Raw genomic sequence first — 24,006 nt, 5'->3', positions numbered from 1 at the left:
AGGTTGCCAATACTGGTGTTGCAATTGGTCAGGAGACTAAGCCTGGAGTCACTAATGGAGAGAGTGTTCAAAATCTGGCTTTTACTTTTACACTGGCACCTTGACGATGATTCTACATTAGTGCCTTCCTCTGATTCCTGTCAGAAGTAAACACAAATTAGTTCATAGGAGTGCACACTCATTTTCACCTCTATGATAACTTTTGGCTTAAGATAAACCTTCTATGAGCTAGCTATTATAAAAATTCTTCATACAGATAGGGATATAAACCACTATATGTAAAATTAGTAGAAAATGCAAAAAATAGCTTTAGATACCCAGGGACTTCAGATACAGTGGTTTTCAGTTATAAAATAATAATAAATGTTTAAAGAAATGAAAATTAGACTAACAGATTGATCATAATATATGAGATTGCACGTGACCAGGAATAAAAGAGAAATAAATTGTATTTTTGAGTTGAAAATATAGTTACCGAAATGTAAAATGTTTGGATAGGTTAAATAACAGTGAATGATAGAAAGCAAATGAGTTAATCGGAAGTTAAATCTGGAGACATTAATCAGAATAATAAGAGGAGAAGGGATGCTAATACAAGTATAGTAAGATATGGAAATATAATAAGCCATTTTGACATACATCTCATTAGAGCCCCAGAAGAAAAAATTAATATAGATAATGAAAGATAGGCAATTAGTATTTGAACAGATAATGGCAAAAGGTTTTCTAGAACTTATAAAAGACATAAATAGAAAGATACAAGAAAGCATAGCTTATATTAAGCAGGATATATACAAGTAAATTCAGTCATAGACATATTGTTGTAAAAGTTAAAATGCCAAAGCAGAGAGATCTTTTAGAGCAACTGGAGAAAAACAACGTAACTACTCAGAGAAGAGAATTAGGTTAACAGCCAACTCTTTATCACAATGATAATGGAAGAGGTAGGAATACTATTGAGAGTTGCGTAAAAGAACAAAAAAGTCAACCTGATATTGTCTATCTGTCAATTATCTTCCAAGAATAAGAGCAAAGACATTTTTACAAATGTAAAGAACAGAGAACATGAGTAATTTTAAACAACCACAGAATGCCTATATATGCAGATAAAAGGGACAGACTAAGAGACTAGGTAAAACTCTTATGTAAGTTTGCGAAGAAAATGATCAGAATTAAGTTCTTCTAAGGTGCTTGAAGTGTCTAGAGTTGGTGAGTTAAAACTATTAAGCATATTTGGAAAATTTTAAGGATAACCAATGAAAAAATAGGAAATGAGTACATGAATTCCAAAGCTATAGCAGGAAAAAAATGGAATAACAAAATAAAAAACACCCATAAAATTCAGTCTTTTTTTTTTTAAATGGCATGAGAGGATACATGAGAAAAATTGGACAAATAGAATTTCAAAAGTAAGATGGTAAAAAGAAAAGTTCAGATATCAAAAATTTTAATGAACCTCTGTGTGTTAAACTGTCCAAGTAAAAGGTATTATCAGACTTATTTAAAAGAAAATTAGAATATAAGCTGTTTACAGGATACATGCTCTATAGAGAGTTCGAAAAGAAAAAAATAGACTGAGTTATTAGAACAAATCGAAACCAAAAGAAAATTGAGATAGCTTTAGTAATTTCATACATTTTAGATTTTAAGACAGAAAACGTATGAAGGAAAAGCCATTGCATAATGATGAGAGGTTCAGTTCTTTGAGGAGATATAACAATTCTAAATATATAAAATAAAAATAAATATATACATAAAGCAAACATTAATCGAAAATTGCAGGAAAAACATGACAAAGCACAACCATAATTGTAGATTTCAGAAACCTCTCTTATTAAAGGTTGAACAGAAAAAAGTTTTTCAAAATATAAAATGATTTGAAAAACATATTAACAAACTTGATTTAATAAAAATTTATCAGTTCTGCACTTAACAATTAGAGAATGCATGTGCTGGAAAGCAGATATAAAGTACTTAGAAAAATTGACACATGTGAAGCAAAAAAAAATCAGATTTCAGAAAACAATACCACATAAAACATATTCTTTTACTTAGACTTCAATGACAAAAAAGATAAGGATATATGAACTTACATAAGGCAAATACTAATCAAAGAAAAAACGAAGTCATTTTATTAATTTCAGAAAACATAGATGTTAAGAAATACTTTAAGGGGTGGTAACTCTCAGTGTATATGACCTTTCTGAAGTAAATTTGGCAAATTCTGGCTACATCAGATGCTCATATTCCCCGTGACCACATAATTTCACTCCTCAGAAGAAAATGTCTTCGTTGGATACACTAGGTAATATGCAAAAAGGTTCACAGTAGTACACTGAAAGAGCAAGCAACCCAAACGAAAATTGAAAGCAAAAATAAACAGGAAAAAAATCCTAACCATTCACAAGAGGTTAATAAAGTTATTTGTAGATTTTTCTCATACAGTGGAATATTTTAGTGAATTGGAATAAATGGCAATTGAATATAACATGGATGAATCATGTAAGTGTAATTTTCATTGATTAAAAACAAATTGAAGAGGACTGTTTGAAGCCAGAAACTATTTTATATAAGTTCAAAAACTAGCCAAATGAAACTAAATACATCTATTCATATATATACCATATATATTCATATGTTATTATACATATATTGAACTGTAGCATGAATATTATTATATTTCTCTCTACATATTATTCTCTATATATGTACACACATAATAAATATTTTTATATGGAGAGAGCAGTTTATTTCTAATCATATTGTATGATTCTATGATTATGTTCTAGTGTTTTGGAAACCTAGATATGTGTATTTGTGTATATATATATATATATGTATATATATATATGGATATCGTAGCTGGCCAAATTAATGTAGCTACTGCTCAATCTCTTCAAAGAGCTCTGTAAAAGAACATGGACTGTGTGCTCTGCTAATTCTGAAGAATAGATTTTAAGAAAAGAACTTAATTATCAACACATCTGAAAAAGCTAAGTACGCAGTGCATTAGTACAGTTTCTAAAAGGGTGAGGACCATGATGGTTACATTTAGATTTGTGTATGTTATAGAACATGTTCTTTTAAACAATACCTAATAAATCACTTCTCGGTTAATATCCCGAAATGAACGTAATAGTTCAAGTTGAAAATCCCCACTGTGATAAGAAACATTACTCAGGGTATTAAATTCCATCAAGAAAATAACCCAAAATTGCACTACCTTTATTTGTATACATTATTTATTAGAAATTTCAGAGGTAATGGTCCTGAAGACTGTATAAGAACAGTTATCAAATTTTGGAATAAAATCAATTTTAGCCATGATTTTCATTTCATATTAGTTTCTATAAATTATTTCCCATTTCATTTTTACTTTAATTTTATGGGAAGGCTCATCTTTCTCTTTAACATTTTGTAGGGGATAGCGGCTTCTCAAAAATGAATTATAACTTGAAATTTTCAGATATGACATTAGTTGTATTTTTTCCTACCACTTAAAGATGAAATGAGCTCACATGCCCCCCTTAAAAAATCAGGCACCAAATGAATAAATACTAATCAGATTATGTCATCTTAAAGATAGAAGGTGAGTGAACTGAATGGAATTTTATTCATTCTGACTTTCAATTTGTTTTAGATTTTATTTTGTAGACTGCTCCTCTGTACTTCACTAAGGCTGAATGTTGTATTTCCAACTTCTAAAAGTCGATCGATATGGTTATCCACCTGGAGTTCTTTTTTGTCTTCGTCCTTGAGATACTCTCGTGACCTGGTTTTCATTCCATCATTCTACAGTGTCAGTAATCTCAAGTGCCACATATGTAGACCTTTGTGACAACAAAGTATATATTACAAAAATGATTATTAGATGTCAAATCTACTGCCTGTGTCTAAATTAAATCACCTTCATTTACTCCTTTTCTGTAAGATTTTTCTGTAGGTGTCTGATTCTAGAATTACCAAAAAATAACTTTCAAAGTCTAATTTATTGGTGTTTATGATTTATTCATTTACTTTGCTGCCCTTTTAATCATTGAAGAAGAAAAACTGTGGTAAAAACTGTTGAAAGTGAAATACCATTACTCGGTAAAGGAGACCTTTTCAAGTGATGGCCTAAATCTCTGAAAGTTAACATTTACAGGAGAAAAATAAAGTGTTCCTCAGAGCTGGCTTCACATGTACCTTGGGCTGGTATACTATATAATTAGAAATTTATTAGAGTAAAAATGAGTAGCATCTTTTAGCTGATGTCTTTAGAATCTAAGAAATCTCAGCCCTTTATGAATTATGAAAATACTTTTATCTCTACTAATGAATGAGATGGTACTGTTCGGATAAAAGGCCACTGTGCACTGAAATATGGATGGATCTGAAATAAATGCTTTTTATAGCACATGAAAATTCTGTCAAGTAAGATAAGGAATAAAACATCTCACAGAGATTTTAAGTCACTTGAATTAAGTACAATTTGGCTTTTTTTGAAGAAGCTTGATGTAGTTTTCTGGAGTCAAGGATGATTTAGCTTGTTAGTCAGAGTTTCTTTGATTCATATTCTTGTAAAATGTTGGAGGGCACGTATTGAGATTTTGTCTACGTATATCCCAAATATCGCGTGGGACATATTTACACTAAAATATTTTTTTGTTTATTATGTGAAATTGAATTTTAACTGGGTGTCCTGTGTTTTATATGGCAACCTTATGCTAGGGAGAAGTAAAAAATGACATCTAGTATGAGGAGAGTGTTTCTATCGAGTTGGCAGGAGAGTATTGAATTTAAATTAATGTAAAACATATTCTTGTAGTGCCCTTTAAATTAGTTTGACTTAATGTAACCAGAAGTTCTAGGAGTTTGTAAATAATGAAGAGTTTATGCAGAGAACCACTCAAAATATACCATCTACAAAATATCTGTGTACCTCTTAATATTTCTCTGCCACTTTCTGGCTCTATCTCTTAAAACCAGGATCCTGAACTCTCCCAGAGCTGTAGTGGTTTGTGGGATTTCAGAGCCGATCACCCCGAAACCTGCTTCTCTGATGTGTGGATTGTTCTGAGCAAAGGGCAACTTTTAGCTTCAGGCTCAGGAGGAACTCGAGCCCGTCCCTTGACTACATGGAAGGACTTGAATTTAGGGCCTTGACGGTAATGGGAGATTATTGGGGAGAACCTCTCTATATGGAAGAACATACTTCTAGTTACTAAACATCTATTCTTACCATTCTGCAGTTACCTTTGCAGCTCCCATAGCACCATACCCCACTCAACCTTTGCTCAGCCTGACTTACATATGTGTGTTTTCTTTCTGCCTCTGAACCTCTTATATGTGTGGGGTCTCTGACTCTCTCGTGTATAGAGAGTTCCCATATGTACATGTGTATCAGATTGCAGTATCATCTCTTCCTAATCTGCCTCATGCCTACTTGATTATTAGACCAGCCAAAAGAACCTTGAGGGTAGAGGAAAGTTTCTTCTATTTACTGAATGACTGGATGTTCTGGGTGAGGTTGGTGTGTGTGGGGGGGGGGGGGTACAGAGCTGTGTGAGCTTTGATCTTGATCTTAAGGCAGTTATACTATAACTGAAAAGTAAGACTATCACAGGATTTTAATAAATGGCAATGTGGAAAAAATGCTCAAAGGAAGACAGTTTTAGAGTAGCACAGAGAAATGCGAGGTTTACACTTGGGTTGAGTCATTTGGGAAGTCTTTAGGATGCGAAGGTGGTTAAGGTGGGTGTTGAGAAATAGAGGAAAAATTCCCTGAACGTTTTTTCGAGGTTTTCATATTAATGCTAATTAAATGAAACACATTTAATAGGTTAGAGGGGAGTCCAAACTAATAGGCTTTCACAATAACTAAACTTTTATTATTGAGTACTATTTCTTATACTAGGGCTCGAAATCTGTTTTTATTCTTTGGGGACACACTATCATATTGAAGGGCTTCTCTGTTGTTATTGAGAGAATGACACACATCAGAGAATCTTCCCAATCTTTTAGGATTTAATTCCTGAATAAGCTAGTAACATTGCACCAAGTACCAAACAACAGACATAAAAGAGTAACCCTAGACAAGAGTTAAGATACTGTTTCGTGCCCTCCATATTATTTTATGTGAATTGACTTGTCTGTGCTTCAGGTTTTTGTTTTGTGAAGTAGGGATGGAAATACTTTGTGTGATCGTTGTGGGATGATGTATCTATATCTATATCTATATCTATATCTATATCTATATCTATCTATCATCTATCTATCTATCTATCTATCTATCTATCTATCTATCTATCTATCTCTATATATAAATAGCCTGGCACTAAAGAATATTGAAAGATGATCTCCAAACAGTTAAAATAAAAAATATGAATTACCGTTTTGAGATTCTGCTTGACAATGTCATGTCTGTAGTTTTAACTTATGAAGCTGTTAGTGTTGACTCTCAGAAGTATGTGTTATTGCCCCTCATAAAGAATTCATTTGGGAATGTTCAATCCAGTAGTGAGTATGTAGAGTGAGAGTTCATTCCAGACTAATATCCATCTTGAAGTTATCTCTGACTATGGCTTTATGATTCTTGCTACTTAATGTATAGTCTGGGGACCAACATCGGCAGTATCTGGGAGCTTGTAAGAAATACCATTTATCAGGTTGACCCCGGACTTCCAGAATAAGAATCTAAATTTTAACAAGATTCTCAGGTGATTCTTATGCATGTTAGAATTTGAGAAGCAGTGCTCTAGATGTTAATATAGGTTGTTGAAAAGTTTATCCTGAAAGTGGATTAGTGTTGTCTTTTAAATATATTTTCCTGTCATTTATTTAAGACCGATGGTATAGGGAGAAAGCAGTCCTTCAGATCTGTAGAGCACTAAGTCGCAAATTACCTTTTCTGCTTCATCTAGAGCTGTTCAGTGGCCTGAGAGAGTTTAGCAGTTTCCTGCTTAATTGAGCAGTTTAACAGTTTACTGCTTAATTGTCAAGCTTTACTGTCTTTTCATTAATAGTAGTACCAGAATCTTAAGATTCTAAATAATTTCAAAAGGGCATTACCTGTGTTTTATTAATGCCTCGGAGTTCAGAGAATGTCTTATGAATTGTTTATTGAGTTGTTAGAACCATGATATATCTACTAATATTGATACTGGCTCCCACATTGGTGGCACCTGAGGACCTTGTTAAAAATTCAGACTTCTTGGTTATGCCCAGGTGATTCTGATTCAGCCTCGGACCATATATTGCTGAGAAACGCCTTAAGTTTCAGCGCAGCACATGGCCTGTTTTACAGACCATTTCTTTTAGTCTCTTTTCTGTCAGTTAGAAGACCTTTCTCATTCCCCTTATGTTTTCATTTTCTATTCCCCGTGTTTCACTTTTCCATACTGTCAGTAATTTCATTTATTTTTGTATACAGTTAAAAATTAGGCAGCAGAAGATAGAAAAAGAGAACATTGATTTGGGAGATAGAAGCCCTGTATTCTTGTCTTGATGTAGGCTCAATGGACAAGTCACGATTTCTCCATTTTACTATCTGTCAAATGGGCTTTCTAAAGCTTCAGCGGAATGTGAGATCAGAGACGTGTGAGTGCTTTGAACTCTTCAAAAGAAAAGGTGTGTGAGTTGAGCTTGTTATTATCACTTTATTTTAATATCCTTCCTGTTAAAATGTGTTTCTTTTTCTACATAAAACCTGGTTCTCACTGAAAACATATCTCTCTAATTTCTGTTTTCTTTTTTTGCTTTACACCCAATCCCCAGCGTTCTCTGAATTCTGACAGTGCTCCAGCATCTGTATCATGGAAGGTTTTTCCTAGGTCAGTTGGGATCCAGGGCTCCTCTGTGAGGCACATCTGAGCAGCTTTTGCTGAGACCTGCAAGAAGTCCGGGGGTTATTCAGTGGGATAGGAGCTTGAAACTAGAAAACCTAGAAGCCCAGACACTGTCTCAGAGTGTGATACTTCGTGATGAATTCATTGTCAGGCAGGGGCCTAGGGCCTTGTATGTCGAAGTGGAAGTACCAGACAAATAATGAGTAGGGGTAGGATGCATTTATTTTTATTTGGAGAAGGTGTGGGATGGCTCAGGATCTTTCTAGATTGCACCATAAGTAAATAGCAAAGGTACGTAATCTTAATTAATTAGCTACATTACTAGATATATTGTGGCTCTAATCCACCATAATGAACCCATTCACAAGACATCCCCACCGCCCCAGATTTTAGTAAAACGTAGGTTAAGCCCTTTCTATCTTTGTTATTTAGAACTTCAAGATTCTGGGTGTTTCCACTCAATGAAAAAAAGAGTAAAGCTTGACAATTAAGTAGTAAACTACTAAACTGCTGAATCTTTCAGGTCATTAAACACAGCATAGAATGTATTCTACCTGGCAAAGTCTTAAAGGAAAGGCTCTTCTAGGAAATTGACTTGTTTTTAAAAATGATGGCTGTCATAGTGAAGGTACATGGGAGAATGGAAACGAATGATACCAAAACACCAGTGTGTAAGTTTAATTTGTGCAAAGAGCACGTAATACAGATTCACATCGAAGAAGGGGCTTCGTTTAATTTTAGAATATATAGTGATGTTAAAAAACAAAATTCAACTGAGTAAATTTGAAGATCTAATTGGCTTTAATTAAGCAATTCATCATTCAAGCAACATCCCATCTAACAATTACAAGGGTGCTCCAGGGGATTGTACGGAAGGAAGGTTTTTGTAGGAAGAAGGATGAACAACCGGTTAACCCTTAAGTACTTATTTACTTAATGTGAGTGTTATTTACCTAATCTTCACAAAAACCCGATGGAGAGACACTATTATTTTCATCTTTTTCAGTGAGGAAATCGAGGCAGGTTCAGTAAATTATTCAAAGTCACATATATCGTAAAATACAAAGCCAAGATTAAAAATCAGGTTTTCTGTTTCTAGAGGCACATCCTTAAGTGAACTAAGTTACTCTTCCAATAAAAACTGTGAGTCTGCCATTTTAAAATGATTTTGTCGTGTGGTTCTCTAGAATCTTGTATTTCTTCTCTTCTGTGTTGGTACTTTCTCACTTCTTGTTGTCCTAATCATAATATGTCATCTTTACTTCTTGAAATAGCATCAATGTAGTTTTTTGGAATTTTTGTTCCAGAGCTACCAGTTTTGGTAGAAGTACCAGTGGCAATTTATACCCTTAATTTACAGGCAAGGGTCCCATCACAGATTTCAGAGATCCTGCCATGTCAGGGCAACCCCAAACTCACTGGCACAGTGGACAATGAGCTCATTAGATCTATCTAGAGGTGAAGGTGACCCAGGACCAGAGCTTGTGCATGTGCTTCCTGAAGTTTGTTCATTTGATTTTTAATTTTCACGACTCATTAGATTATGTGATACATTTTCAGTAGGGTGTTTCCTAGGCATGTTTTGAGCTTTAACCATTCTGATACATCATCCACTTTTGTCTGCACAATTGAGCTTCATAAATATAACAAGTTTTTTAAATATACTTTTGAGTTTAGGAGATTATTCTCTTGTTGGATCATACTTGAATGTAGCTTTGGTAGGAAAGGTCTTTGGATGAGGTTCCCCGACCTGTACATACTAGATTTTATGTCTTGTCTATTGTCTGTTGTGATCTTAATCATGTTTTTGGGTTTTCTGGCCTCAACATTGGTGGCAAGGTTCTTACTTTTGGTGATAGACATTCTTTTCTTAAGGGTGAGGCTTCTTTCACTTGAGAAATTTTTGTATTATGTATGTTTTTTTGATCAATTTATCATCAAAATATCAGTTTTATATATTATTTGTTGTATTTTGCTTTATCTTTATTACTTAAACAATGAAGAAAAGTAGGAGAAAGGAGTGAAAACAATATTCTGTAAAAAGTTAGAGTTAAATATCCATGAAAAGATGATAATTATGCACAGCATTAAGTACTCTCAACAAATAATGGCTGAGATTTTGTTACATGTCGTAATGATTTTGAACTTTGCTTCCACAAATGGGAACATTCTTTTGGATTTTCAGCCATCAGACAGGTCTCATTAGGGAGTGAAGTTATTCAATACAGAGACTATTACAGTTCCAGAGTGATTAAAACCTACAGTTCACTATGCTCCTCCTCTGCTTATAACCTGCAATTGCTTCCCTTAACCTGTGACTGTATCCTCTCCCTTACCATGCTCAACAAACCTCTGACCCTCCCAGCTTGTTGATGGATATGATTCCGCTTGTTATTTATTCTTCCAAAGTAGCAATGGGCACTTTTCAGTACCTCAGACTTGCTAGAATAAGCTTCCTTTCTTCTTCTTCCTCCTCTGACTAGATTAGTGAATTTTTATCCTTTGGGTTTATACTTCTCCCCTAGAAAGACCTTCTTGACTATCTTAAGCAGCCTTTCTACCCCGTTACCATCTTACCGATTTAATTCATAGCATGTCACTCTTTGTACTTATGTATTTTAGTCTGATGTGAAGTTGTCATTCCTGACTAGACTCTAATCACCAGATGGACAAGGACTATGTCTTTTATTCACCAATATGTGCCCCGTATTGGCAAAGTAATATTGTGATGATTATCTGCAGTTTTATACACACACGCGTGCGCGCGCATACACACACACACACATTTTGCACTGGCTTTAAGTAATAGCTCTTAAAATTTTTTCTGTTATTTAACTTGGTAACTCCTAACATAACACGATAGAGTACAAGTGTTCTACATGGTATTTATTTAGAGAGCCATACAGGGCTTCTAGTTAAAGCAAGTATGCCTCATTACAAATCATTTGTGTATCTTTGTGATATGCCTTTTAGGATACAGTGCCTCTATTCTTTGTTAATCAAACATTTGTCTTATTTTAACAGTTATACTTCTGTCTTTAACAGCAGAAGATTCTATGAAATGCAACAATAGGATCTTGTTCTATGACTTTTAAGAGAACACACACACATATTAACATAGATTCATGCACACTCTTAATTTATCTGTATAGCACTTGTCATGCTTCTTGATACCTAATAGACAATTTGTTGAATGTTCATAAATTCTTACAGATAGAATTTGTTTAGCAAAATCTTGAGCTTCTAGTACATCTTATTTACTAGATTATGTAGATCAGTCAACCATATTTCATTAACTAGATGGATTTAAAGTTTATGGTAGAAAAGAACGTTGTAATGAGGTAGAATCTATTTTAATATATGTACAAGCTGTACGAAGCACTTCAGCATCACAAATGGAGGTATATTTATAGTGAAAAAAAAATCTCAATGTAGTTTAAATAGAAAGTGAAATTCCACTGAGGAAACAGGTTTAAAAACATGGAAATCTACTTGAATAATATAGATTCAACGATTATCCAGTCATGGTGAAATGAACAGAGCAGGTCATTCAATAGCAAAGCAAACACACCAGTTTTAAATGTGAATTGGGTGGACTGTATGCATGTATGTGTGTCTATATACCTGGTATTGCTAATATAACAAAAGAGAATGTCATTCTTTATGTAGAACTGAAAGTGCCAATTAATTACATTCCAATTTTGGGATGTCGAGAATATCATATTTCGTTCTACCTGTTCCATTGCATGAGATAAAATTCAGGTGCTTAAAGAGAATTCTTTTAAAAAGCCCTTCCGAATGCTAGATTTCCCATGACCGTTTTCTTCTCCTGCAGGAGAGCACACAGCTGCTACAAATGCCGTCAATGTAGTTTCACAGCTGCCGATACTCAGTCACTACTGGAACACTTCAACACTGTTCACTGCCAGGAACAGGACACCACTACAGCCAACGGCGAAGAGGATGGTCAGGCCATATCCACCATCAAGGAGGAGCCCAAAATTGATCTCAAAGTCTACAGTCTGCTCAATCCAGACTCTAAAATGGGAGAGCCAGTTTCCGAGAGTGCGGTGAAGAGGGAGAAACTAGAAGATAAGGACGGGCTAAAAGAAAAAGTTTGGACTGAGAGTTCAAGTGATGACCTTCGCAACATGACTTGGAGAGGAGCAGACATCCTTCGTGGCAGTCCATCCTACGCTCAAGCAAGCCTGGGGCTTCTGACGCCTGTGACCGGCACCCAAGAGCAGACCAAGACTCTAAGGGATAGCCCCAACGTAGAGGCTGCCCACCTGGCGCGCCCTCTTTATGGCTTGGCTGTGGAGACCAAGGCGTTCCTGCCGGGGGTGTCCGCTGGCGGAGAGAAGTCTGGAGCCCTCACGCAGCAGTATCCTGCTCCGGCAGAGAACAAGTCCAAGGATGAATCCCAGTCGCTGTTACGGGTAGGAAGGTTTAATCTTTTCATTCCTATATCTCGAAGGGAAAATGGGGAAAACACGCATTCTCTAGATTTAGTATCATGGTTTTTACCAAGGGGAGCGAAATGATGTGTATCAGTCTGGGGATTTATACTTATCAGAATGAAGGGGCAGAAAATAGCTCAAGTGTGTTTGTGTGTCCTGTACACACACTTGATACAGTGGTGGGCAGTCTCTCGTTTGTCACTGCTTTTAGCTCAGATCCAGTGTTGGTTAATCATTCCTGGTGATTATGTGAAACAACAAGGCCACATTCGGAGAGGGGAGGTCCACGCTCCCGGAAGGATGCACACCTTAAATCTTAAGGTGATGTGACACAGTGCCTGGTGAATAAGGAAATGAGCAGAGATTTAAATTGCTAAGAATGCGAAGCCCTTGTTGAGATGTTAATACAGAAATGTAGTGTTGTTTTTATTTTTATTTTTTAAATTCACAGTGTAAATATGTACAAATGACAATTCTTGTTGATGTTTAGTTGGCAAGAGGGGGAAAAAAATGAGACAGACCTAAGTGTGAAGGGCATAAAGAGCATATTATAGGGCTCTTTTAGGGAGGGAGACATAGTCCCATGAGGAAGAACAAAACAAAACCTGGGTAAGAGAAGATCCTTGATTGCTTTCTTCATGCTGTATAGACTCAGCAATTGTCAAGAAATAGTTTAGATTTTAAAAATTCATAAGCTCCCAATAAGTGATGCTCGCTTTTTGCCTAAGGCATCACCGCTTTAACATTTCACCTTGACTCTTCAGAAAGTTTGGAGTTTCTTGATGATTTCAAGCTTTGTTCATGCATCTAAGGTAGGATCAGAAACCACCTAACCATAACAAAAGAGCCGGTTAGGAAATAAAGTTTAGCCAGCCAGATGCTTTGACCTGTAGGTGAGAGACCACTGGTTCTCTCCGGATGTATTCTGGGGAGAAAAATTGCTCTTTCCAACGTCTGCTTGGCCACTCTGCTCTCATTTCCTGCCAATTCTCTGAAGCCTATCTGTGCTACTCAGGTATTCTTCAGTGGAGGTGAGAAACGCCCCTTAGAGGTCACTGTCAATTATAAAAGCTGATATTTCTCCTGCCTGTAGTCATGCCCTGGAACTAAAAGAAGGGCTTGAATGCAGAAAAGGTGATGCCCCCTGTAAACTGTGAAACAATGAATCCTACAGAGAAGAAGCAAGTTTATTATAAGTAACTTTGGAAAGAAGAGAAAGATAGTTCCTGTGACCTTCACGAAGGTTTTCAATTCAGGGAGCTTCTTTCAGATAAATACATATGGAGTTGCATTTTTATAACTGTAAATGCTAGTTATTTTCTTACCATGTTAGGACTCTTCTGATTGCAAGTGGCTCCAATGGTTTCTGGTTATAAGGCAGGAATGGCATTTAGTCCTAAGTTTTTAAATTTTTGTATTGTATCTTGAGAGCATGGTGTAATTGGGTGCCTTACCTCTCTCTATTATTAGAACTCCCCACCTTTTTTTCTCCCTTTTAAAATTGTTTTCATCCATGGCATCTTCATTTGATTGCAAATTGTTTGACTCTTTTAGACTGTTTTTGGAATATTACTTTTTCTGCCATTTGTATACACTAAGAATTAAGAAATGGAGTGATCATTTATTAGGCATTGAAGTCTAAAACCTGAACCAGCAAGCTGAGGATGATAATACTTTTCTAAAGAATTGTTTTTCTCAGTTCCTCCACTTCCTTAATTCCCTGACTTCGAGTTTCTGTTGCATCATTTCAACTGTCTTTTCGGTTCCTCTACATTAGCTGCTGAAGTAGGAAACCTTTAGCAAGAGACTGCTTACGATGTTGTACGGTGAACAAGGGACTTCCTAACCATAAGATTTATGATCCCCAAGGTGATCATCTACTCAATTACAAGAGCTGACAAAAAAAAGAAGAGAAAAAAAAATATATTTTAAAGAGTCTTGGATCATTTTCTGTGATTTTAGTAAAATTTGAATCCTTAAAATTTACATTTTTATTGTATTTGAATAGTGCTTTTGGAAGTCACCAGTTTTATTGGATATTTGGAAAAGGAAATACAGCTAATTTAATTTATCATGAAATAGTTAATGTTATTAACTGAATTAATATTTTTAATGTACACATATCTTAGCCAATCGGCTCTTTAAGATACCTAAGAGAATTAAGAAGCAGAGTCCACTCTGATTGTGAAATTGACAAGAAATTTACTGTGGTGGTACAAATTGGTTTCACAGAGTTATTATAGCAAATGTATACTTCTCGGTTTATTCCTCTGCCATCAGTCATGGAAAACCCAACAGAATATCACAATCATTTTTATTAAACACAAAAACAAAATACTTAAAATTTGTAATGGTAGAGGTCTAGTTAGTACTGAAGATGTCCAGTAAAATTTTATAAATATACAATTGAAATATGCAAACATAATTTACATGTTTTGAATGACATTACAGTGGTCTATGTAAATATATATACATGTAGAATATAATATGTATATATGAGTTTAGATGGTAGAATGGATCTTGAAATTGCCTTGCTATTTGACATGTTTATTTGGAAATAGTAAGCAATTTAAGAAATGGAAAATATGTTTTAAAAGTGATTTTTAATTAAATAATGCATACAATATAGCATCAATGGGGCAAATGTATTTGTAGATACATTTGTACATATCGCTTCTAAAACTAACAGTAAACAAATTGTCTCTTTTCTTTAACTACTATACAGAGTGCTATTAAGAATTAATATGGAAAATTTTTCCAGCAGAAAATATTAATTTAAAATAATTCAACACTGTGCTGGTAAATAACAAAAACATTTTTAAAGAGTAGGCTGAATGTAGTCAGGGCCATGCCACAAAGCACATAATTACATTGTTTTCAGAATATTGGTCTTTGTGATACATGTTTTTTAAGTGGCTTTAGTTATGAAATTTCACTGTACCCAAAGGGAGAAAGGAACTATAAGACTCACAGAGAAGATCGAAAGACTCGAAATATTCTGTTTTTTTTTTTTCTTTTGCATAGGTAAGTGTTCAGATTTTAATTTTGTGTTTAATTACAGTTCATTTATATATTTTTGTATCAGTGAGTGCCTTTATACTTTTCCTTGTTGTTAGTATGGAATTGATCTTGTTATTAACAAATGTAAATTGCGTATGTGACCCGTGTTGACCATTGTGCTTTGGGTGGCAGAGGGCATGTTAACATAAGCCTTCTCTTGTGAATTGCTTTATGAAAATTAGATTTTTCATGTATATCAACTACATAACATTTTAATAAAATCATTGTCTTTTTTTTCTTTTGTGAGTAGGAAGAAATATTAAAGCTTTTAGGCTCTTCGCTAGAAATAGTTGACATTTATATGAAAACTTCATAAAACATGAAAAACTTCCTGGAAATGTTTTGAAAATGCAGTGTTTTCATTTAAAGTTAAAATTTGGCTCTGTGAAGAGGTTAACATATTTAATATCGCTTATGCTAAAAGCAAAACTTAATTGGTTTTGTATGTTCAAATAAACGTTTCTTTCTCATTTTAAACTAAACTGTATAGTGTAGTCAGAACTCAGTACAGTTGTGTGCCCTTTTCTAAACTTTTTTCTGTAATGTGTATTTACACAAAGATATTTATTTAGTTAGTTAGACTTGTGCAGATGCAACTGTATTCATCTTATTATTTTCTGGATAAGAAATTCTAGATTTCATTCTTGTATTTGACTTTTTAGATTGGGTTTTATAACAGAAAACTTTGTTTTTTAACTGATAACCATGTTAATAGAAACAAAAGACCTGTCGTATTTCACAATGATTTGCCAGTATCACATGCATTTTTTGTTAATGAATCGGCAAATCAGCATTAAGGTAAACTTCTCCATGTCATTTGCCAGAGCAAAATGTCGTAGTCAGATAGCTTATAGGCTCTGATTCTTCCCCAGGTTCAAACATCATAGTTATCAGCCCACATTATTCATGTATCTTGGGGAAAAATAAATCTCTTTGGGACAGATTTTAGTATCAGTGTAAGTTTATTTAGGACATTTGTCTGTTTTAAGGTGCATATTTTTCACTGCTTGGTTTTGGCAGAGATGTTCAGCCATGGGCTGCTGGAGTTGCTTTCCAAGTTGAGCCAGAGACTATCAAAGGAAGGGCCTCAAGCATCTCCGTTCATCGCTCTCTCAGAGGGGATCATGTGCCTGCAGTCCTCACAGAAGTGCTGGGCCGCTTAGTTAATTAATGTTTGTCAAGCCATTTGAGATCTTCAGATGCAGGGTTCTAGATAAGTGCAAAGTAGTGTGATTATTTGTTCATTTTGTAAATGTGATACCAAGACAGTACAAAGCAGATGTTATTTCCCCTTTTCTTCAACAGCGTTAAATTTATAGTTTAAAGATTGTTGATACCGGCTAGTCTATTGAGATGCAAAAATGTTCTTTTGGGGACAGTCCATTGGCAACCAAACAAACGTTCAAACAAGCGACAGTGTTGAATGCCTTTACAACCAGTGACAGAAGATCGTAGGAAGTTTTTTAACTAAAGATGGTCTCAAGTGAAAACCTGATATTTATTGTTTTGTTTCATATTTAATGAAAATAAAAGCAGTTTTTCAGTTAACAGGTAATTAGTATTGACCTATTGTCATATTCATGTACATAACTGTTTTCCTGATCCTGTTTGAATTTTTTACATATGTGTATATCGAATACCAAAGAGAACAGACTATACCAGGAAAAATGGGAGGTTTGTATCTCCCTAATCATTGCTTACAAAACGGTAGTTTTTATGTCATGTTGATAAAATTTCTCTTTAGGTAGCCGTTGATATGTGATTTGCCCAATAATAAACTATTGAAAACCATCGACTATATCCAGAGTTAAACAATCCTTGTACATCTCTGTACTTCTTCCCAATATAAATGCATTTTTGTGTTCATCTATTAGAAATGGATAAGATTTAAATTGAAATATGTTATAGATTTACTCTAAAAATACAATCTATTCATTGAATTAGTTATGTGTAGTTATTAACATGACCATTTGAATTGTTTCTATTAAATAAAATCTAGACAGCTTTTTTCTTTTTCTTTATTTTTTTCTTTTTTCTTTTTTTTTTTTGTCTCAGTATACTGTTTTTGACAGTAGATCACAACTAAAACTAATTTGATACCTATATGTTTGGTTTTATAAGTCAGCTCCATTGGCCCAAGTATTTTTAAAAAGCACTTTTTTTGCACTTTTTTTTTTTTTTTTTTTTTTTTTTTTGTAACCGAGGGTTTTTGTGAGGTCTGGCACAGTTCTGCTGGCCCAGGTTTCTAAGGCAGGGGAAGCAGATGTATCTTTGAGTGAACTGGGCTGCAAGTTTGTAGTCACTGTGAAACGATATCCTTCAGCACAGTATCTGTTAATTATTTCCTGTATAACTATCTTTTGCTGAGCTTCCTTTTTTCACAGACTGCATGAGTCAGGAGATAACAGGGCTCCAAAAGGAACCCATTGTTAAGCGGCCTTAGATGTTGGAAGAGAAGGGTATATAGAAGATGGTCCAAATTTTAGGAGCACAGACACAGAATGATTCAAAAGTGTGTCAGCCATGAGCTGCACAGACTTGATGTGACTAGTATTTTTTCTGACAAAGTCCAGTCTGTTGAATGTATTTAACAGAACTGTCGATTACCTAAAAAGCCAGGAAATTTTTTGTCTTGGATTTTTATGTATTTTGTTATTCACTCTCACCAAAAAAGTAAATACTGTTTCCATTACCGTATTCTCTTGTTTTCCCTTCCCTTTGATGCTGTTAGAGAAGTTTTTCATTAAGTAATTATAGGCAAGGACACTGATGACTAGAATGGTCTACCAGTTAATCCAAGGAAGCTTGGCAAGCTTGGGTTATTAGTTCAAGGAGATGTAAGTAGTTTCAGTGAAGTCTGAAGAACCTCCTTCCTTCATTTCTGCGAAGCAACATTCTCATTTTCTAGATGTTTATAATTATCAATAATTTACAAATAAAATAGAACCCAGAATATGACTTTATTTTGGAAAAAATTCACAATACTTTATCTTATGGCATTTTTTTTATGTTATCAGTGATTAAAAGTAAGGCTAAGGAATCTTTTGTTTTTCTAAGCACATTAATGATGTGATAAATTGAGTATTTGGTGTCATTATTCATGTCAGAATGATCATCTATCTCTCACACATAACTACGTATTAACTTACCTCTACAAAAAATAGTTTCTCAATTTAGGAGATTCAATTTGGGCATGTTAATTATTAAGGGGATAAACCATTTCATACCCTGGAAATTTATCTACCTGTAACCTTATGATATCAGAAAAAGCTAAAGATACATAGATATATTTTTAAAAGGCAAATACGCTTATAAGTTTACTAACAATTAAAAATAGATGAGTCCAACTTTTATGAGAACTTGGATACAAATAAAAAGATTTTAAAAATAGATTTTGATAAAAACAATAATTTGTTCGAAGAAAGTCATAAGACCCATGACAGTGTGAGTTAAGTGAATTGCATTTGCCCACATTTCAGTTTCTAGAATGAAAAATTTACTGCCTTTCCATTAACTTGTTACTTATCCTTTCATCCTCACCAAAACTCTTTGAGATTGAAGCTGTTATAACTCTTTTATTTAGATGAGGAAACTGAGGCAGGGAGATGCACTAACTTGCCTAAGGTCACACTGCTTAGAGTATCAGAGAAGCAGTTCTGACCTTCTTGCCTTGACTCCAGAGTCCATACTCTTAACCCATGCACGGTCTCCTTTGACTTTCAGTGGTTTGTTAGTAATTGCTTGGATGGCTTTCTACAATTTCAGAATATTTTGTTGTATCCAAATATATACTTTTGAAGTGTTTTATGCATCAAACAGAAAAATTGCTTTTTGAAAAGTGTGCAAGTCATACATGCTTATTGAAAAAGAGGTAGATAATACAGAACAATGTAGAGAAAATGAAAACCACTCATAAATTCCAAGCAACAAATACTTTTTATATTTTAGTGTCTAATTTATTCTTTATATGTATGCAAATACATATTTTGTTCACACACAGGATCATGTGCCTCACCCTTTTGCAATTTTTTTTTTCATTTAACAGTGTATTGTGGACATCTTTTCCTGTCAACAAATGTAACCCACAATGTTTATTTTAGTGCCTTATCCCATGAAATATCTATATCATAATATAGTTAACAGGGCCCCTTTTGATGAACATTTAGGCAACTTCCAATTTTTAGTTATAAAGAAATTTTGACAAACCTTTTATTATTTCATCGTTTTATTATTTCCTTAAGATACTTTCTCATAATATAATTTCAGTTATGTAAATGAGAAAATTCATGACTGATAGCAAATGGTGTTCAATGTCCAAGTCACTGTCATCTGAAAGGGTCATTTTTAAGATATAAAATAAATTGGCTCATAAATAATGCTGAAAGAATAATAGCCTAGAAATATTTAATTAAGGAATAACCGTTAAACTATAAATTGACTTATGTAATGATGAATGCAGATAATGAAAGGAAAAGCAAATGATAATTTTTAAGATCTATGTTTTATCATGTATATGAAATATAAAAAATGCCCAAACACTAGGTATATGGTATGGTATGCTTTGCTGATATTGAATGTGCAGCAGAGTTCATTTTGTAGAGAAATTTATCTTTAAGCCGGACCTGTTTTCCAAAGCAGAGTTGAGTCATATGTCGTAAGTGAAAGCAATCACTTCAGCTAGACTTGCCTTTTTCAAGGGAGACATTTTTCTTTTTCCTCATTTTTATTTTGCCTCCATGGACAATGATCTTGCTAACCTTCACAATTTCTCAGCTCAGGTTTAAAGTTTTTACCTTCGTTGCTTGTGCGTTGGATATGGTGGGTAATGGTGTGGGCTTAGAGGGGTTATAAGAAAAAATAACTTTTTTTTTAAATATGAAATTTAAGGATCTTTATTTTTATTTGTTGCTAAAGTATATTAATTCCATTAGGGAATATTTTTCTTTCATAGGATTTTCAGAATGTCAGCATATTCTTTCATTACTAATAAAGTATTAAAAGGACAGAGAAAGAACTTCCTCAATTAACATTGAGTTTGTGCTTGTTATATGCTGTCTATACAGTTCTGGGCTATTCTTTACCAATTAATAACATTTATGAAAACATGTATGATGTCATTTATATATGTACGTTTTAAGACAGGCTTTTATAAATGGGAATCTAAAAATTGTCAAATATTATATTTGAGAGAGCTATTCACTTAAAAATAATTATTTGCTTTAAAAAAAATCTCAGTATGGAACTTTTAAAATTACTTTCCTGGTACGTACATTAAAAAACGGAAACACTTTTATTTCTATTTTATTTTAGAAACATGTGTTTTTTTTGTTTTTGTTTTTGTTTGTTTTTTTGTGTGTGAAGCATGGTACATTTGAAGCAATGCTGGCCATATTTTTAGGAGATACACGTGTTTGGTTTATCTATTTCTTCTTGATGTCAGAAATTTACAACCTATAATCTTCCTGATAATTCAAGAAACTGTTGAAATTTAGAGCATTTAAAAACATGGCTTGTCTAGATGGACAGTATATGGTCTGCAAATTAACTAGTTAATTTCCCAATCAAAACTTTATGTCATTATATATAATATAATGTAATATAACATAATAATATAATATGTTTTTAAAAATCAAATCAAAATTCAGTTTTCCTCCAATTCACAGGTGTTTTAAATATTTCTGAAGACTTCAAAATGTATCCAAATTATTCTTGAGTAGTATGCCTGGCCCTTGGAGGTTACAGTTGGGTTTGGAAAGTGGGTGTATTCCATGTTTAATACGTTGTCTCTGGCTGTGATTCAGGCTTGACTGGTTTTTATTTTCCGGTAAAATTATATTTCATGTTTTCTTTTACTCTTCCCTTGTGATGTAGTGGAAAGAGTACTAGATTGAAGGAAAGGAGGCTTTGTGTTTTAGACTCACTTTGTGACTAACTAGCATGTGACCCTGGGTGAGTCACTCAATCCTTATGCACTATTTCCTTCTTTGGAAAATTATATATAGAGAAGTATACAGTGGTTCACATCTCGTTAAACTTGCACATTCTAGAGCTCAAGTAAATTTTCTGTAAAATCTTAAACATTTAGATCTGTGGATTAAAGATACCTGAAGCAACCTTAAGGCAAAATTCTTATAGTTTTAGACTTAGCGATGCTGATTTCCAAAGAGATATCCTATATTTGATACACATGTTCTTAAATCAGATTTCCCTCTAATGGCCGAGAATCCATAAATTATAAACAACTGTCACAATAAAGTCTGAAATCTTCAATGATTATATTCTTTGAGTTTTTCTTACATAAGAAAACTCATTCTTTGAAAACAATTTTGTTTCAAAGAATCATGCTTTTAAGGGGCTGCTTATGAATGATGATAAAGGGAAGTATGCATGATGAGAAATAAAATAATGCTGGTGAGAATATGACATGCTTAAAGTCTATTTACTCAGTTTCTTGGCATCGAGCAATGATGCCTGTTTTGTTCCCAGTCAGATGTTCAAATCAGAATTTTGGATGCAGAAACTAATTTTAGTAGGTGGGGTGCAAATTTCTTATGAGTCCATGAATAGACTCTAATCCCAGCTGTTTCATTACAATTATAAAAATAAAATTGGCTGTGAATCATTCAAACTCTATTAAATGGATGTGAATAATTCACTTTTGTCCCACTACTTCTTAAAACTATAAACCTATCTGAGATTCTTTATGGTCCTTCAGAGTTCATATCTCATTATTCATATATGAATTATTTGAAGTATGGGTGGTCATGATGAAAATGATCATATTTCTGCTCAATTCCTGTGGATTTCAGGAAAGGAGGTGCCTCTTGGGTGAGGTAGGGGATGAAATAGATAAAGAAATTGGGAAGATTCTACACAAAGAGGAAAGATTGTCAAATTAATATTTCTTGGCATTTTCTTTCCTATTAAAATATATATGTTTATTGTAGACACTTTAGGAAATATAAAAAAGAAGAAAATGATTACTTAAAACTTTAACATATTCCTTTCTAGACACATACACACTCACACACATAGACATACAGACATAAATTTGTTTATTATAAAATAGCCTTCAATTCTACTTTATAATAAATTGTAAACATTTTCTCATATTAGTGTATATTGTGTTATATCACATTTATTGGCTTCATTGTATTTCATATTATTGTATGTTTTACTAGTTGTACTAGAAAAATGGTTATTGATTCATTATTGTTGGAAATTTAAGTTACTTCCGATTTTTGCTATTATAAATAGTGCTGCATCGAAAGTCCTTGTAGCTAAATAATTGTATCTTGCTCGCAGTTTTTTAAATTGTTTGAATTGGTTTTCCTATAATCAAGTTTCTCCATGGGATGACACAGTCATGGATTTTACTGGCAAGTATAAGTCGCTTTACCAGGCCTGTGTGCACATGCTCTTGTGAACTCGGAAAAGAGTATCATTTCTTGACTTTCATTAGTTAGAATTGCCTCACAGTGGTAGCTAAGATATAGAAACTCTAACTTCTTTTTAAATATTATTATAGGGAAAAAAGGTAATATGATGGTTTGAATAAGGTGCATTTCTGAATCACCAACAAAAAATCAGCCAAGTGTCTATTTTGACTTTGAATGTCAAGGTGACTAAGGAATCTTTTAACTATAAAAATGAAATAGAATATTTAAATACTGTTATGTACTGAAATGAGTCTTACAAGATATGTACTACATTGAAATGAGTCTTTCAAGGTAAATATATATTTAATATATAGAGCGAGGTAGCTATCTCCAAAAAGATTCTTAAAGTCAATATATTTTGTTGATCACATAAAGTTGATGCCACTACTCAGTAAAGTATTTGGCACACAAACTCTATTTTAAAATATTTGAATTTATTTTAATTTGCTCAAGGTCATGTGCATAGATTTTTGTAAGGTAAGAATGAAAATCAGGTGTTAAAAGGAAGTGTGGAAAACCATTCTAAACCCCATTTTTATTTTTTCTTCTAAGCATCTTGCTGCTCTATGCAAAGTCTTTTCATAAGACTGAAGACTAGTTGTATTTACAGATCATGAAATTTCAACAAAATGCCCTTTTGATTGAGAGGGTTGAATGCAAATTTGATTGTGTCTAAATTTAAATACATTAATACTCATCTAGGTTCAGGATTTATTTTCAAAGAACCAACGTGCACTAGACCAAACCAACCTAGATTCAGATTTAAAGGAAATAGAAATTTAAAGTAAAATATAACTTTGTAGAATCATATCCTGATATACTTACTGATTTCTAACTTTTCTTGTTGTTCACTAAATAATTTAGCACCTATTTTGTTTCAGGAATCATAATCCCTATAAAGGGTCAATGAGGGTTCTTGCCCTCAACTAATATGCAATCACATAGACAGCTGTAAGATTAAAAAAAAAAAAAGTCTTCTTTAAAAGGGATAAGGGAGGTAAGAGAAGAGTAGAGGTCTTTGGGTGTTTAAAGAAGAACAGATCACATTCAACTGAGTGACTGAAGATGATTGTCATAAAAGGTTTTCTGAGTTGGTTTTTGAAAAAAGATTAGGCTTTCAGCAGGTGACTATGACTCTGTGGAGGGTAAGCCATGTGAGAGAACAATGTGTGGTTTATCTTCTCACATTTTTAGGGAATAGATAATAGAAAAGCTTGATTG

The 24,006-nt window shown here is 33.7% G+C and overlaps 1 protein-coding gene across 8 annotated transcripts in view; it reads left to right on the top strand.

The window, feature by feature from the left end:
* Positions 1-24,006, top strand: part of TRPS1 (transcriptional repressor GATA binding 1) — a 235,974-nt gene that overhangs the window by 63,457 nt on the left and 148,511 nt on the right. For all 8 annotated transcript variants that reach the window (XM_016138170.2, XM_016138168.2, XM_016138165.2 and 5 more), the window contains one exon: positions 11,662-12,265. In XM_016138170.2, the coding sequence (XP_015993656.1) occupies positions 11,662-12,265 (604 nt within the window). The remainder of the gene's footprint in view (positions 1-11,661; positions 12,266-24,006) is intronic.

This window comes from Rousettus aegyptiacus, unplaced genomic scaffold (genome assembly GCF_014176215.1).
Source record: "Rousettus aegyptiacus isolate mRouAeg1 unplaced genomic scaffold, mRouAeg1.p scaffold_m13_p_15, whole genome shotgun sequence".
Classification (NCBI taxonomy): Eukaryota; Metazoa; Chordata; class Mammalia; order Chiroptera; family Pteropodidae; genus Rousettus; species Rousettus aegyptiacus.
Note: the sequence above shows the minus strand (reverse complement) of the source record. Positions and strands in the feature narration are given on the sequence as shown.